Source organism: Myotis daubentonii, chromosome 11 (assembly GCF_963259705.1).
Source record: "Myotis daubentonii chromosome 11, mMyoDau2.1, whole genome shotgun sequence".
Classification (NCBI taxonomy): Eukaryota; Metazoa; Chordata; class Mammalia; order Chiroptera; family Vespertilionidae; genus Myotis; species Myotis daubentonii.
Window position 1 is genome coordinate 81,987,159 of NC_081850.1, and position 16,704 is coordinate 82,003,862.

General features: G+C 67.8%; 2 protein-coding genes across 4 annotated transcripts; both read left to right on the plus strand.

Moving 5' to 3' along the window:
* Positions 1-521: 521 nt before the first annotated feature.
* Positions 522-7,083, plus strand: SAPCD2 (suppressor APC domain containing 2). 2 transcript variants are annotated; one of them, XM_059658611.1, is made up of 6 exons: positions 522-1,468; positions 3,129-3,241; positions 3,772-3,918; positions 4,216-4,323; positions 4,397-4,524; positions 4,590-7,083. In XM_059658611.1, the coding sequence occupies exons 1-6, from the start codon at positions 880-882 to the stop codon at positions 4,594-4,596; spliced, it is 1,092 nt and encodes a 363-aa protein (XP_059514594.1). In that variant the 5' UTR covers positions 522-879; the 3' UTR covers positions 4,597-7,083. The 2 variants fall into 2 exon arrangements, with proteins under 2 accessions (XP_059514594.1, XP_059514593.1); XM_059658610.1 differs by having other exon boundaries at positions 4,397-4,519.
* A 4,100-nt stretch (positions 7,084-11,183) lies between these two features.
* ENTPD2 (ectonucleoside triphosphate diphosphohydrolase 2) lies at positions 11,184-16,350 on the plus strand. Of its 2 annotated transcripts, XR_009447771.1 has the most exons (10): positions 11,184-11,388; positions 12,666-12,783; positions 13,267-13,417; positions 13,851-14,010; positions 14,085-14,312; positions 14,720-14,974; positions 15,051-15,170; positions 15,488-15,622; positions 15,717-16,219; positions 16,254-16,350. XR_009447771.1 is itself a non-coding variant. In XM_059658624.1 (9 exons), the coding sequence occupies exons 1-9, from the start codon at positions 11,272-11,274 to the stop codon at positions 15,918-15,920; spliced, it is 1,488 nt and encodes a 495-aa protein (XP_059514607.1). In that variant the 5' UTR covers positions 11,184-11,271; the 3' UTR covers positions 15,921-16,350. The 2 variants fall into 2 exon arrangements, 1 of the variants encoding a protein (XP_059514607.1); XM_059658624.1 differs by having other exon boundaries at positions 15,717-16,350.
* Positions 16,351-16,704: the final 354 nt, after the last annotated feature.

Sequence of the window (16,704 nt, forward strand, 5' to 3'; positions counted from 1 at the left end):
ATGACGCGTGAGAACGCTGGGTGGCTAGTGCGGGGGACGTGGGGATGTCTGGGGAGACTGAGGCAGGGGGCATGGGGACCTGGCAAGCCGGCCAGAGGCAGAGGCTGGGGCAGGGACCTCGGGGGCTGGGGAGAGCCGGTCACCAGATGGGGATCTGGGGACACAGGAAATAGTGGCTTTGTCCCGCCACAGGCAGGAAAGGCCAGGCCGTCCCCAGGGTCCAGGGGAGGGGCCGGCAGCAGCAGGGACAGAGAGGCCTCTGTGAGGGGAAGCGCCCAGCTGGCTGGAGCCCACAATCCTCTGGGGGCCCGCCTGGCACAAGAGAAAGGGGCCCCGGAGTTGGCGGTGTCCGTGCGGGGACCCTCGGCGAAGAGCGCCCAGGGGAGCAGGAGGGAAGGTGGGTCCCTGGAGGGGTGCGCTCCCCCCACCCTTACCCCTTGCAGGCCACCTGGGGACAGGTTTTGTGCTGAGTGCCCGGTCCCGCCCCTCGGAGAGGTAGGCGAGCAGCCAATCGGAGAGGAGGGAGCCGCGGCGAGGCCAGGACGGGGGGGGGGGGCGGGGGGGGACCCGCCCCTGCCGCCCGGGCCTCCGCGCGCCCCCGGCCCCTCCCGGGAAGGCGGCAGGAGCGGCCGGGGCGCGGGCCCCTTCGCAGGAAAATCAAACCGGGCTGGCGGCCTCGCAGCCAATCGCGGGGGAGATGGGCCAGCCTCGGCCAATGGCCGCCGCGGATGCTAATGAGCGCTGACGCCACGCGGAGGCCCATTCAAAAAGTAGCCGCTATTGTCGGCACGGGCTGCGTGCGCCCGCCGGGCCCCGCCGTCGGGCCGCGCGGGGACCCAGCCGGGGGCGGGCCCAGGACGGAGCCCGGCCGGCAGGCCCATGGCCGGAGGCGCGATGGCTGAGCCGGGCCGCGCGCCGCCCGCCGCGCCCGGCACCGAGGGGCTGCCGCGCGCCTTCCTGCAGAGCCTGCGCACCCTCTTCGACATCCTGGACGACCGGCGGCGCGGCTACGTGCACCTGCGCGAGATCGAGTCCCGCTGGCGGGGCGCCGACACGCGCGAGCTGCCCCGCGGCGTCCTCGAGGGCCTGCGCCAGGTGGCCCCGGCCAGCGGCTACCTGACCTTCGAGCGCTTCGTGGCCGGCCTGCGCGCCTCGCTGGGGAGCGCCGACGGCGGCCCGCGGGGCCCGGCGCGCGCCCCGGCCCGGGGAGGCGGCCCCGCGCGGCCCGGGGGCCAGCCGCCGCCGCCGCCGCCCCCGCAGCGCCTGGTGTTCGCGCCCGCGGAGGAGCCGCGGACCGTCCTGGAGAGGAAGCCCCTGCCGCTGGGCGCGCGCCCCCCGGCGGTCGGCCCCGGCGGCGCGGCCCGGAGCCTGGAGAAGCTGTGCGTCCCGGCGGAGGCGGCGCCCGGCCTCGCGGAGCCCGAGCGGCCGCAGGGCACGGCGCTGGAGCGCAGCCCGAGCTCGGACGCGGGTGAGTGCCGGCGGCTCGCCGGGTGGCTCCTCGGCCCGGGCCGCAGCTTAGACCGGAGCCGGAGACGTGCAGCCCGGGCATCCCCCACCGGGGGCGGGGCGGGGAAAGGGGCCTCCGCCCGTCTCTGCGCTCAGGAGCCAGGGGCTGGGCCGGCCCTCCCCCCACCACAGCGAGGCCACCAGGAACCCGCTCGGTACCAAACAGGAGCCGGGCCTGGGGACAGCATCTTCTGAGAGGGCGTCTCCACCTCAAATGCCTGCCCTACACCCGGCCCTCGGCCTCCTGCTGTGACTGCTGGGCGGCGGCCTTTCGCCTCAGTGCAGGCGAGAGAGGGCCCTCTGCCTCCTAGTCCTTCTCAGTCTAACCGCTGGCAGGAGGGTTCGGCCCCTGCGCCCAGGAGGCAGACCACAGCCTCTGGGGGTGGCCAGCAGGCTCCCGGCCTTGGGCAGGGTCGGCGATGGCTGAGTGCCCCCGCCTGCCCGGGAGCAGGACCTGCACTGTGGCTGATGGGCTCCCTCGGGGGCAGCGTCCAGTGGGGGCAGCGTCCAGCGCTTTCTGTGCCACCCGCTGCTTGCCAGCCTCGCTGGACTCCACCCCTCTCTGCTGGACTCCACCCCTCTCTGACTGGCCTCCCAGCTGGAGGTCTAGGGTGCTGTTGGGTGGGGACTGGGAGCCGCCTTGGACTGGATAGTGTTACTGGGCCCAGGTTTCCTGGGGTGTGTCCCCCCCACCCCCAGCCTCCCTCTGCCTGCACCTTCCCGCCACACAGCACTGCAGGCTAGAACGTGAACCCTGGGCCTGCCTGGAGCATGAGCAGGGCTGGCTGGCGGCCCACACGCCACCTGTGCCAGCCTCTGGCCGTGCCCCTGCCAGGCACACCTGCACCCACTACTGGCATCACTCGCCCACTCCCACGGCCTCTAAGATGAGCTGAGGAGGTGGGTCGTGCGAGGGAGCCCGGGGAGGGGCCCCCCACACCACACCCCTCCTCCCCTCCCGGGAGCCCTGCGCAGGCGCCCCGTCCCCCACGGCAGCCGACTGGCCGCAGGACGCTCCCACGGGAACCTGGGCTTCCAGCAGCAGGTGGACGGAGAGCTGCAGAAGCTCCTGTCGGGGTGCGTGCACCTTGCCTGTGCACAGCGAGGGCTATGCTCACGGGATCCCCCCACCTGGGAAGTTAGGCCCCCCCAGCCACCCACGGCCCCACATGTTCCCCGCTTTAGCTCGCCCTTTAAGGCCCGGCTGCAAGGAGGGGAATGGAGAAGCCCAGAGGGCCCCCCTCCCCCGGTACCTGCAGCCTTTCAGCCCCAAGGTGGGCACTGGAGGTGCAGAGACAAGCTGGGCAAGCCCTGGCCCCTTAGGGAGCTCACGCCCTGTGCATGTGTGTACACACGTGTGTCATGTGTGGACATGCATTTACAGGCCCCAGGCCTGTGTGAGGGGACCTGGTGGGAGTCAAGTGGGGACAGAGGTGAGGGGTGGGCGGGGCTGCACTGATACGGGGCGGGGCCGAGAGAGGCTCCGAGTGGCCGATGACCCCAGAGGCGGGCAGGCCTGGACGGAGCTCTGCGTTGCTGGGGTGGTGGGAGCGAGGTCGGGAGGGGCCCGGAAGCCAGGCTGTGGGTGGAGCTTCCTGGTCAGGCGCTCACCTCTGCTGCAGGCGCAGTGACCTGCAGGGCCTGGGAGCTGGGTGTGGGGGACCCCCGGCGGGCCCCCCGAGCCCGGGGCGAACGACGGAGACACACCATCACAAACGGAGTGGACTGTGAGCTGGTGAGCGGGGCCCTGGGGCACTGGGACTCTCCATCTTGCCTGGGACTGGTCTCCTGGACCATCCACTGCCTGGGTGGGGCGGCCAGGCCTGGGTCCCAGGGGTGGCCTGTGACAGGAAGGGGCTCGGTTCCCAGCACCTCTCCACCCCGCCTGGAACCGCCTGAGGCATGGAAGGGCCCAGGGTCAGGGCAGGAAGCCCTCAGGGAGATGGGGCCTGGGTGTGCCGTGGCAATGGGCTTGGCCCCTCTCCACAGCTGCCCCTGCCCCAGCCTGGGCCCCAGGCTCCCCGCTTCTGGGTGGGCCCAGCCACCAGCGTGTGCTCACCGCTCGCCTCAGGAGGGGGCGCTGAGCTCCGGACCGTGGCCCCGTCCCCTGGGGAGGCTGGTGTGGAAGGCTGGACCCCGGGGGGAGGAACAAGGCTGTGCCCTTGCCTGGGAGGGTTCAGGTGTAGGGCGTCCCTGGTGCATGCGTGCGTGTGGGCCCCACCACGTGTGTGCACTGACTGGCACGTGTGCGCCCCCGCGTGGCAGCTGAAGCAGATGGCGGAGCTGGAGCAGGAGAAGGAGGTGCTGCTGCAGGGTCTGCAGATGATGGCCCGGGGCCGAGACTGGTACCAGCAGCAGCTGCAGCGCGTGCAGGAGCGCCAGCGCCGCCTGGGCCAGAGCCGGGCCAGCGCCGTGAGTGACACTGCCCATGCCAGGCAGGGTGACCCTCCCCCCCAGTGACACCACCCAGGCTCCGCACCCCAGGCTGCGTGGGACTGCCTTCTCTCTTCAGGGTGCAGCGGCTGTCCCTCCACCCAGGGTGCTGGGATCCCCCACAGCAATGCTCCCCGACCAGCAGCACCTCAGACTCTGGGTTCTGAGCAGGAACTTCCGGGGGCAGGAGGGCCACCTGGGGGGACCCCACAAGGCCTGGCGGCTGGTTCCGGGCTGGCCCTGCTCTCTGACCACCCCTCCCCTGCTTCCTTTTAGGAGTTTGGGGCTGAGGGGAGCCCCCGCCCGCTGGGGCGACTGCTGCCCAAGGTGCAGGAGGTGGCCCGCTGCCTGGGGGAGCTGCTGGCTGCGGCCTGTGCTGGCACGGTGAGTGCCCCGGCCCCCACCCCCAGAGGCTGAGCCAGGGATGCCAGGCCTGCCTGACTGTGCCCTCCTGTAGGCTCTGCCCTCGGCCTCCTCGGGGCCCCCGTGCCCCGCTCTGGCCCCCACCTCACCCCCGGCGCCTGGCTGGCAGCAGCAGACCATCCTGATGCTGAAAGAGCAGAACCGGCTCCTCACGCAGGTGAGGTGCGTGCGGGGGGGCCGGGGGTGGCTGGCCGCCTGGCGGGCCCTGACTGCCGCCCACCTGCCAGGAGGTGACGGACAAGAGCGAGCGGATCACGCAGCTGGAGCAGGAGAAGTCCGCCCTCATCAAGCAGCTGTTCGAGGCGCGCGCCCTCAGCCAGCAGGACGCCGGGCCTCTGGACTCCACCTTCATCTAAGGCCACGGGCAAGGACATGGCCTCTTGGCCGGACACTGGCCCTAGATCCCAGCCTCAGGCTGACGACCACCCGGCTGGCCTGGACACGGCTCTCCCGCCTCCCAGTCTGGGCCCCCAGCCCCAGGTGGAGGCGGCAGGTGGGCTGGCCCCAGGGTGCCCCTCCATCCTGGCCTGGGCATGGGGGCTGACCTGGGCCAGGGCTCTGTTGTGCGGGCTCATCCTGAAGCTGCAGCCACCGGTCAGTGGATCCCTCTTCCCGTTTGCCAGGTGTCCGCCGGCCGTTTTATCTCGTTTTATCAGGTGTGGGCCGGTCTGCCCAGTGTTTCCAGCTGGCCCGTCTCCCCTCCCCCTGGCAGCCGCAGTAAAAGGTCCTGGGCACTCCGGGCTGCACTTCTGACAGCAGCCAGCAGAGGGCACCACCTGCGTGCTGGTCATGGATCCTGAAGCCCCCACCGAGGTCTCCCGTGGGGGCTGGGACACCTGAGGGCCAGCAGGTCACCTCTCTCAACCCAGGACGCCCCGACTAGGGGCCCCTCAGCAGGAACAGATGGAGGGGGTGGGGGGTGGCTCTGACAGGGGATGGGGTCTGCCTATACCTGGTTTCAGGGACCCCCCGGGATGGATGGAGGTCCTGGAGTGGGGCTGGAAGGATGGCCTGCTTGCCCCTCCACACAGACTCCGGGCCCTAAATCAGCATGGCTTAGCCGTCATCCCTCCTGGCCCAGACCCAACCCAGGCAACCCACAGAGCAATCTGACCTGGCTCAGGGCCGCGGGGCCCCCAGGCACCCTGGCCAGGGCGGGCTGTGGTCACCAGTGGCTCCGGTGTGGCCCTCACCAGGGATCCCAGACGAGCCGTGAGGGGCCTGGTGGGCCGAGCACCCCCGCCAGGCATGCACCCCACCTGCGGCCTCCTTCCCTCCGCAGCTTGGCCCCAGGGCTAGGCGGGGAGACAGCCTGTTGCTCAGAAAGGAGCTCAGGGCTCAGAAGGAGGCTGGGACTGGTCCTCCAGGGAGGGGGGCAGGGAGCAGGTCCGAGGGCGGGACAGTCCGGAGGGCACCCAGGCAGACCTGCAGGGCACCCATGCCAGCCCCGAGGGCCTGCCCACAGGACTCCCCAAGTCTTCCTCTTCCATGGTTCTTGGATCTGCCCCTCCCTCTCATCCCATGACCAGTCCCCCAACCTAGACCAGGCCCTGAGCCCACCCTCTCTGGGGGTCCTTCTGCTCCCCAAATGCAGCCTGTGACACTTCCAGAACTGGAACCCACAGTCCCCTGCTCCAAATCCTCCCGTGATCCCAGCACTTGCAGACCCAGCCCCAGTGCTGTGCCCTGACCAGGAATTGAACTGGTGACCTCGTGCTTCCTGGGTCCAGGCTCGAGTCCCCACCCAACCTTCCGGTTTCGGGCTGTAGCTGTGCAGCCTGCCTCCCACCTCTGGGCTTTGCACATGCTGTTCCATCTGGAACGTCCCGCCCCGCCTCCCCTGGCTTGCTCCTCCCCGGCCCTCCAGGATGGGTCAGAACGGCCAGGGATCTGGGGAGATAGGACCCAGGTCTGCCCCGGGGGCTGTCATCAGGAGACCCCCCACGTGAAGCTGGCCCTGAGGTAGCAGGGAGAGCCTGGCTGCGCGAAGGAGAGGGAAGGCGGCTCCGCGCCCCGGTGTTCCGTGCAGGTGCCGTCAGTTGCCCGTGTGGCCCTGCGGCCTCAAGAGCAGGATCTCAGGGGTCCCCGGTTGGCAGGGCCAGGCCACCGGCAGAGGCAGACACCTGGAGAGGCCCCTCAGGCTTGCAGGGTGGTGTTCAGGGTGGGGCAGCCCGGGCCCTGTGCTGAGGGGGGCCCTGGCTTCCCCACTAGATGCCAGAAACAACCAGAATGTGTGACACTTGGGGGGCGAGGGGGACCCCAAACTGCCCCCATGAGAACCTCTGCCCCCAGAAGAGCAAGTGCCTTCAGGCTAAAGACAAGTTTTCCCAAACACAAGGAAAGGCCCCGCCATGGCAGCCACAGAAACAGCAGACTAGATCCCCAGGTGTTGGGAGTGTCAGGATGTAAAATAACTTATATGTGTAAGGAAATAAAAGGCCCTTGTAAATGTGAACAAGGAGTAGTCTTTGGTTTCTTTCTTTAAAATAGGTTTTTATTGATCTTTCAGAGAGGAAGGAAGAGGGAGAAAAACATCGATGAGAGGAATTCATCCATCGGCTGCCTCCTGCACGCCCCACCATGGGGGTCGAGCCCGCAACCCCAGCGTGTGCCCTGCCCAGGGATTGAACCGGTGACCTCTGGCTTCCTGGGTCCGTGCTCAACCGCTGGGCCACGCCGGCCAGGCACTGTGCAAGGTTCTCAGGGGGAAATTTGCCACCTCGAATTCAAACCCCGACTGGGATTTTGCAAGAATGGAAAAATACAGTCTCATTCCATTCCAGCAACAAAGAGAGTGTCTATCCAGCTTGGGTCAGTCCCAAGGCAAGACGAGTTAAATGTTTTAAATGTGTTGTAATTCACAACATGAGCAAAGCAAAGGAGAAAATACGCCTGCAAGGAATTCAGAAGAAAACATGCAACTGTACTCGGTTCATGTTTGTGAGAAACTTGGAAACGCATTTACACGAAAGCCCTCAGCGAACGGGGTGGGTGGTGGAATGTTGAAGGCCTTCTCCCCTGATCAGGAAGACACTAGTGATGCTTTTATGGGCAAGGCTGTCCAGACTTTTACTGATAAAGCCTTAGAATGATTAAGAGTTTAATAAGATGCTGGTTACAAAATGAGTTCAAAAAAGGCCATTTAATTACTACAACCAGCAAAAACAAAACAAAAACAAAACTTAGAGAATGTCATTTAAAACTAAAACTATGTTCCAAGTACTAAATCTAAGAAAAAAATGTGCGAGACCTTTCAGGAGAAAATTACTTCAAACTTTTTGTTTTTTTTAATATATTTTATTGATTTTTTACAGAGAGGAAAGGATAGAGATAGAGAGTTAGAAACATCGATGAGAGAGAAACATCTATCAGCTGCCTCCCGCACATCTCACACTGGGGATGTGCCTGCAACCCAGGTACATGCCCCCGACCGGAATCGAACCCGGGACCCTTCAGTCCACAGGCCAACGCTCTATCCACTGAGCCAAACCGGTTACGGCCAAACTTTTTTGAGAGACCTACGAGAAAACCTCTGTCAATAAAAAAAACCCTGGTTTTGGACAAAAGACTCCATGTTTAAAAGGTGTTCATTTTCCGCCCTGGCCAGGTGGCTCGGTTGGCGCACCATCCTGCACACCAAAAAGGTGTGGGTTCCATTCTCCATCAGGGCACGTACCTCGGCCGCGAGTTCAATCCCCAGTCCCGGGGCACAAGGGAGGCAGCCAATCAATGTTTCTTTCACATCGATGTTTCTCTTTCTCAGAATCGATAAAAACATATCCTCAGTGAGGATTTAAAAAAATGAATGAATGGCCCGACCCTGTTTGGCTCAGTGGATAGAGCGTCGGCCTGCGGACTGAAGGGTCCCGGGTTCGATTCCGGTCAAGGGCACAGGCCCGGGTTGTGGGCTCGGTCCCCAGTGTGGGGCGTGCAGGAGGCAGCCGATCCATGATTCTCTCATCACTGATGTTTGTATCTCTATCTCCCTCTCCCTTCTGCTCTGAAATCAATACGATTTTTTAAATAAATGAATGGATGCATAAATAATGTTCACTTCCCTCAATGGGTGTATAGATTCAATGTCATCACAGTTGAACTCCTAACCGTTTTTCCAGGCATTTGGGCAAGTTGTTCCAAATGGTCATGGCAGAGCTGAGGGCGCCAGGAAAGAAGAGGAGAGGGAACGATTCCGATTCCGGGCGCGTGTCCTGGGTGGTGGAGCTGTGACCTCCGGGCAGACAGGCCGTCACGTGACGCCGCACGGGGACAAGGGCTGGGACAACCGGTTCTCTAGACGGAAGGCGGAAACGGGAATGATTTCTGCAAAAAGCCCGTCCAGGTGGACCCCAAGGCCCGCCGTCAGCAGTAACTGACCTTCCAAAGTGTCTTCAGACCCCGTGGCCGTCCATTCCCAGGAGACCCCGACGGGCAAGGATGGAGCAGGACGCAGACACATCTGGACTGACAAGGAGCCGCCACGGTTCCCCGGCCAGAGGACTCGTGTCCAGGGCACAGGTGACCCTTGAACAGTGTAGGGTGGGGGCGCTGCACCCCCAGAGCAGTGAAAACATCCGTGTGTAACTCTGACTCCACCAACATGTGACCACCGAGAGCCCGCTGCTGACCCCAGCCTCCCTGATGACACAGTCGATTAGCGTGTGTTTTGTATGTCTACTATATACTATATTCTTCCAAGAAAGTAATCTAAAGAAAAGACAATGTTATTAAGAAAGTCACGGGGTCCCAGCCGGCGTGGCTCAGTGGCTGAGTGTCGACCTGTGAACCAGGAGGTCACGTTTTGATTCCCAGTCAGGGCACGTGCCTGGGTTCCAGGCTCGATCTCCCGTGGGGGGCGTGCAGGGGGCAGCCAATCCGTGGTTCTCTCTCATCATTGATGTTTCTGTCTCTCCCTCTCCCTTCCCCTCTGAAATCAATTCAAAAAACATTTTGTAAGGGGAAAAAATGTCTGCTCCCCCAGGACAGGTGTGGGGGCTCCCCGATGCCCACAGCACGGGGTCCCCTGTGCCCACTGAGCCTGTGGTGCCCAGGCCGACAGGCAGGCTCAGCAAGCGTCTGTCGAATGAGCACATGAGCCTCCCCCCTGTGTAGGCGTTGCAGCCACTGGACACTGTGGTTTCCAGTGGGGAGACTGAGGCAGAGGCAGCCAAGACCAGTGAAGGTCCCTGCCCTTCGAGGTCTGTTCCCGTGGAGGGGGCTCCTGGACCCCTCTCCGAGCCCATTCCTGCGGGGGCCAGGGCCAGGGCCGCACATCTGGACCCCACCCACGGAGGTTCCCCACGGCTGCCCAGCCCACGGCTGCCCCGCCGGCTGGGCTCCTGCCAGGGCTGCCCCCCACTGGAACCCCCACTGCCCACCCGCTTCCAGCCCCCAGCCCCCGGAGGACGGGGGACTCTCCTCGCCGAGGATGGGCCTTCGCACGCGGCTCCTGGGGGAGAACTGGCTCCCTGCCTCCTTCCCAGGCTCCTCTGGGCCCTGGGCCACCAGCTGGGCCCCCCCAGGGCCAGTCCCAGCTCCGTCCTCCGGGCCTGCTGGGGCTCCACCAAGGACAGCTCAACTCAGGGAGCCCTGCTGGGGCTCCTGGGCGGGGTGGGGGTTCTGGGGGGCAGCCAAGGGGGGCCAGCCTGCGGCGCCTGCCTTTCATGCCCTTTTATGGGCCGCTGGCTCCTCTGGGCTGCCTTTGTCTCCTCCTTTCAGCCTCTTGTGCAAGCCTCTCCCTCGCTGGGCTTTCTGGGGGAAGAAAAGACGGGGGAGGGGGCATTGGGGGGAGGGTGCTGGCGGGGAACCCGCCTGGAGCCCTTTGCGAGCCCCACCCCGGAGGCTCTGCTGGGGCTCAGCCAGGCCCGGCTCCCTCCCTTCCCTCAGGGCCCCGAGTGGGAAGAAAGGCTCCTTTGCTGGGCCCGTGACCCCAGACCCTCAGCCCAACTGTGCCCGCCTTTCCGACCGACCCGACTAGGGGGTTGCCCCTCACCCCCATCAAACGCTGCCCTCTGACCCCTCCCCTGTGGCCCCGCTCCCGGTGGGTGGTCTTGCCACAGAGCTCCCTGCCACTGTCCACTGCGTCCTTCCTGGGCTGGAATTCCCAGTCCCCCAAGTGCATGAAGTGGGGTGGCCCCTGGCCAGGGAAAGGGCATGTGGGGGGTCAGAGCACAGAGGCCGGGGCTTCTGGGGGTGGAGGGACCGAGCTGGTTCCGGGGCTGCTCAGCACTGGCCACCCCGGAGGTTTCTCGGCCTCTGTCCTCCCCTCGGTCCTGGGGCCCCTGGGACCCAGGTCAGGCTTCACGCCGCTGAGCTGTGAGCTCCCCGCGCCCCGAGGGCAGCCCAGCCGGGGGCAGGGGCCAGCTCAGCGTCCCTGTCCCGGTGCCTGCAGCCAGGGCTCGGTCAGCTCCGAGGCTGCTGGCCGCTTCTAGCCGGAGGGGCGGGTGGGACCCAGCCTGCCTGGGGGCCAGCCCAGCCCAGCCCTAGGCAAGGCCTCCTGCCCAAAGCCACACCACGACCCCCCTCCCCGCCGAGGGATGGCGGTTCTCTGGGTCCTGCCCCAGGGGAACCCCGGTGTCCACAAGCAGCCCCGGGCAGGCCAGTCCTTGGGGTCAGCGGGCAGGTCAGCGAGTGGGACCCGGGCCGCCCGGCGGGGATGAGCCTTTAGGGCGGGAAGGAGGGTAGCAACAGCCGCAGGTGCGCCCGGCGCCGGGAGGGCAGGTGACTCCCCGCAGCGCCTCTCACCTGCGCCGGGGGAGCCCGCCCGGGAGCGCGGTGGGCGGGGCGTCCCGGTGGGCGTGGCCAGCGAGCCCGTGCGGCCCTCGCCCCGCCCCCAGCGCCTACCCCGCGGCCCGGGCCTGGGCCGCCCGGTTCCCGCCGCCCTGCCGTCCGCGCCGGCCCGCCGCTCCGCCCATGGCCGGGAAGCTGCTGTCGCTGCTGCCGCCGGCGCTGCTGGCCGCCGCGGGCCTGGCCGGCCTCCTGCTGCTGTGCGTCCCCACGCGCGACGTCCGGGAGCCGCCCACCCTCAAGGTGCTGCTTGGGCACCGGGCGCGGGGCGCGGGGCGGGGAGCGGGGCGCGGCGGGGTCCGCGCGGGGCCGGGGCAGCTGCGCTCGGGCGGGCGGGTGGAGTCCCCGCGCTACGCGCTCCGCTCCCGGCTGGGCCTGGGTCCCCGGTGCCTGGCGGCGCTTCCGGGGAGACGCGGTGCCGGAGCCCAAGTTTGGAAAGTGCCCGCTTGCCGAACCCGGACCCCCCGGGAGCCGTCAGGGGCGCTGGTGAAGGGCTGTTCCCTGCTGCCCGATGCGCCTCAGGCTCCAGACCCCGGACCCCGGACCCCGGCTGGACCCGGGCACCCACCGGGCACATCAGTTCAGGGCTCAGCCTGGACCTGGTGGGCCGGCCCGGGTCCGGGGAGGCCTCCCCCCTCCCCGGAGGTCCTGCCAGTGAGCAGCTGCTCTCGAGGGGGCCTGGAGTGGGGTGGGGGTGGGGGGTGGTCAGACCTGGCGGTCCCGTGGGGCGGGGAAGGCTTGGCGTGCGCGCGGGATGGGGCAAGGGGGTGCCCCAGATGGCCGTGGCAGGAGGGACGCTCCGAGCCAAAGGCCTCCACCAGGCGGGGTGGGGGGGCCGATGGGCCGGCCGGCTGGGCTGGCAGGAGTCCTTGGTGTGGGGAGGACTGGGGCGGCCCCTCACCCCCAGCCCCGCCCCGGGCTCCAGCGCCAGTTCTCCGTCCCTCTGCGGGTTGGAATCCAGGCCCTCGGGGGCAGGTGCAGGGAAGTGGCACTTGCAGGCTGGGTGCTGGTTTCACTCTGACCTGCAGGGAGGGGGGCGGACGGCCGAGCCCCTCAATTCTGCAGGCCTGAGGGCTTCACGGCCCAGGCTCTGAGGCTGGGGCAGGGCAAGGCGGGGACCAGCCTCCCCCCCTTCCCCCCGGGGCCCTGGCTTCCTCATTGGGGCCCTGGCTTCCTCATCCTCGGGGGTGGGCTGAGATCTCGGGGACTGGGATGGGGGGGGGGGGGAGCCTGATGCTTCCTCCTGCAGCAGCTTCACTCCCCGGCCGGAGCTCCGTCCCCAGGACAAGATTCTGAAAGTGGCCGGTCCTGGGACTCTGAGCTGACCCAGCTCCTGAGCGTGTGGTCGCCAGGACGGCCCTGCCCGCCGAGGGAGGCGGCTCCTGGCCGGTTCTCCCCCCACCCCATCCGTGTCACTGAGGCGGTCCTTGGCCTCAACACAGGGTGGGGTGGGAAGTGGGGCAAGGGATGGCCTCAGGCCCCTGGCTCTCCCCTGAGGGTGACCCACACCCTACCCCCAGTACGGCATTGTGCTGGACGCCGGCTCCTCCCACACGTCCATGTTCGTGTACAAGTGGCCAGCGGACAAGGAGAACGACACGGGCATTGTGGGCCAGCACAGCTCCTGCGACGTGCGAGGTGAGGGTCCCCGAGCGCCGGGTGCACCCCCGCCCGGATGCCCACGCCCTGTCGGCCTCAGGTCCCTCCGCCGGGTGCTGGGTGGGCCCGCTCCAGGCAGGAGCTGCAGGAGCCCCCACGGGGAGGCTGGGTCCTGGGCCTCGGGGGGCTGTGGGCACTGCCGTTCTAGAAAGGAACCCCGGGGAGCAGTCGGAAGGGCTGGGCCTGGCCCGGCCCAAGAGGGGCTCCGAGGAGCTGGCGGGCACTCCCCCTCGGGCAGGACCCTGGGAGGCCAGGCCAGGGGGGCAATGCCCAGTGCTTTGTCCTGCACCTGTGCACACACCCTCTCAGGTGCAGCCTCAGAGACTCGGGGTGGCACGCGGGTGGCCCCTTTGTCTGTGAGCATCTTTGTCCTTAAGCTGCCACCTGGTTTGGGAGCCCTGCCCCCGCCCCGCCCCGTTGGCCCCCCTCAGGGCTGGCCACCAGGCTCACACCTCCCTCCAGGTGGGGGCATCTCCAGCTACGCAGACAACCCCTCGGGGGCCGGCCAGAGTCTGGTTGAATGCCTGGAGCAGGCGCTGCGGGACGTGCCCAGGGAGAGGCACGCGGGCACACCCCTCTACCTGGGAGCCACGGCGGGCATGCGCCTGCTCCAGTGAGTATGCCCGCCCCTGCCCCTCCGGCCTGGGTCCCCACAGCAGCCTGGGCACAGGGTGGGCCCCAATGCCCTCAGCGGCAGCCCTGGGCGGGGGGGCCCTCTTGGCCAGCACCAGGGACCCTAGGATCCTGGCCAAGGGGACCCCAGGATTCTGGCCAAGGGGACCCCAGGATCCCGACCACGGGGACCCCAGGATCCGGGCCACTGGGGACCCCAGGATCCCGGCCAAGGGGACCCCAGGATCCGGGCCACCGGGTACCCCAGGATCCCGGCCATGGGGATCCCAGGATCCGGGCCACGGGGACCCCAGGATTCCGGCCAAGGGGACCCCAGGATTCCGGCCAAGGGGACCCCAGGATCCCGGCCACCGGGGACCCCAGGATCTCAGCCACCGGGGAAGAAGCCGCTCAGAGGCCTCCCTGTCCGACAGTCTGACCAGCCCAGAGGCCTCAGCCAACGTGCTGGCGGCCGTGACGCACACGCTGACCCAGTATCCCTTCGACTTCCGTGGTGCCCGAATCCTGTCAGGCCAGGACGAGGGAGTGTTTGGCTGGGTGACCGCCAACTACCTGCTGGAGAACTTCATCAAGGTGGGCCCCGGGGCCAGCCCCCGAGCAGGGTGCGAGCGCCCAGCCCCGGCTGACCCGGCCTCCACCCCCCACAGTACAGCTGGGCCGGCCGGTGGTTCCGGCCGAGGAAGGGGACGCTGGGGGCCATGGACCTGGGAGGCGCCTCCACGCAGCTCACCTTCGAGGCGGCCAGCCCCGCAGAGGACCCGGCCAATGAGGTCCAGCTGCGGCTCTACGGCCAGCAGTACCGCGTCTACACCCACAGCTTCCTCTGCTACGGCCGCGACCAGGTCCTCCAGAGGCTGCTGGCCAGCGTGCTCCAGGTGCCCACGCCCCGCCCCCAACCCCTGTGCCCTGCCGGAGGGAGGGAGGGAGGGGACGAGGGGACGGGGCCACGGGCACAGGGCAGAGCCAGACAGCCGCCACTCTACCTGGGACCCACGGCAGGGAGTGACCCAGCGTGGGCCAAGGCTCAGTGGCCGGGGGAGGGCCTGGGGAGGGCCAGGCGAGGGAAGCAGGGCCAGGGCCAGACCTCAGAGGGCCTGGAGGGCCTGGCCAGGGGTTTGGTGTTCGCCAGGGGCAATGGGGCGCCATGAATTGCTCCTGGGCACAGAAGTGACGTCACCAAGCGGGCTGGTGGGAGATCCATCAGGCTGGGGAGGCCCCCAGGGTCCGGGGGTGGGCAGTGCTTAAAGTGGGGTGGTGAACCCCCACCTTCACCGTCTCCCAGACCCGCCGCCCTCACCCCTGCTGGCCGCGGGGCTACTCCACTCACGTGCTGCTCCGGGACCTGTACGCGTCACCGTGCACCGAGGCCCAGCGGCCCCAGGCCTTCAACAGCAGCGACAGGGTCGGCCTGTCCGGGGGCGGCGACCCCGCCTCCTGCCGCGGCCTCGTCTCCGGGCTCTTCAACCTCTCGTCCTGCCCCTTCTCCCAATGCTCCTTCAACGGCGTCTCCCAGCCGCCCGTGGCCGGGGACTTCATCGTGAGTCCGGGACGGGGATGGGGGCGGCTGCCCGGCAGCGCCCAGGCCGGGGCTCAGGGTGACCGCACGCCCGCAGGCCTTCTCCGCCTTCTTCTACACCGTGGACTTCCTGCGGACGGCGATGGGGCTGCCCGTGGCCACGCTGCAGCAGCTGGAGGACGCCGCGGTCACCGTCTGCAGCCAGACGTGGAGTGAGGTGAGGCCAGCCGCTCGGCCCCCCGCGCCCATTCGCTCCAGAAGTCGAGGGGAGCCCAGCTGGCGGGGCTCAGTGGTTGAGCGTCGACCTATGAACCAGGAGGTCACGTCCACGGGCCAACGCTCTGTCCGCTGAGCCAAACCAGCTAGAGCTGGGCCTTCGTCTTTCTACCCGCATTGCCGTGTGTGCGTGTGTGCGCGCGCGTGTGTGTGTGCATGTGTGTGTGGTGCAGCACCTGGCTGGCCACCCATCACCCCACCACCTGGGGCTGGGACCTCCTGGTAGCCGGGGCCTAACATCGCCCACCTGTGTCCCAGCTGCAGGCCCGGGCACCGGGGGCAGAGGCCCACCTGCCCCACTACTGCCCCATGGCCATGTTCGTGCATCAGCTGCTGAGCCAGGGCTACCGCTTCGACGAGCACGCCTTCAGCCGGGTGACCTTCCAGAAGAAGGTGGGCGCTGGCAGGGGGGCCGGGGCGGTGGGGGGCCGGGGCGGAGGGAGGCCTCCGGGCTGCGTGGAGGCTGAGGCTGTGCCCCTCACCCCAGGCCGGGGACACGGCGGTCGGCTGGGCGCTGGGCTACATGCTGAACCTCACCAACATGATCCCCGCCGACCCGCCGGGGCTGCGCAAGGCCACGGCCTTCAGCTCCTGGGTGGCCCTCCTCCTGCTCTTCACTGCCCTGCTCCTGGCCGCGCTGGTCCTGCTGCTGTGCAAGGCCCGGCCCGCCAAGCCCCCCGGCGCCATCTAGGCACCTGCTGGGGGCGGCTGCCCCGGCCCCGTGTCCCCTGTCCCTCACCTCACCCCACACTCAACATCGCTGCCCTCAGCAGCCAGGAAAGCGGGTGGGGACTCCAGCACCCACTCCCACGGGCCCGGGGTGGGGCAAGGGCACACGATCCAGCCCCTGCAGCCGGCTCATCACAGGCCTCCTGCCCCTCCTGCCACTGAGGGTGGGGCATGCCGACACCCACAGCTGCAACCACAGGTGGGCCTCGGGGAAGTGGAGCCTCTATTCCTATCCTTGGGGCCCTCAGACCCCCCCAGCGGGTATGTGTTAGGGGAGGGTCTGCATTAGGGGGAGGGTCTGCATTAGGGGGAGGGTCTGTATTAGGAGCCCACAGGCTGGGAGCCGCCCTGCGCCTACTTGTAACGTTTTGTAATAAAAAGTTTGTCCTAAAGCAGTGCCTGCCCTCCCTCCCCACAGCTGTGCTGGCCACGCAGCCCCTCCCGGTCCCCAGGGTGGCCCTTGGCTCTCCCCACTTCCTCTCCGCGTCCAGACCTGGGGCGGCGCTGGCCACGGCCCCCTGCTCGGCGGTCCTGGCCTGGAGCAGCTGCTGGCTGGCCAGAGGCCCTGAGGCCCTGGAGTCGTCTCCGGCCAGCAGAGCCCCTGCAGCACCCGACCTGCCTCAGTGACCGAGGCCAGACTGCAGGCTGCGCCCGGCTGAGAGTGGGCCTGGGGTGGGGGTCGGGGAGTGGAGATGTGAGAGGGCAGGTCGTGGGCAAGGCAGGCGCCAGGGTCCAGGCGGCGCTCA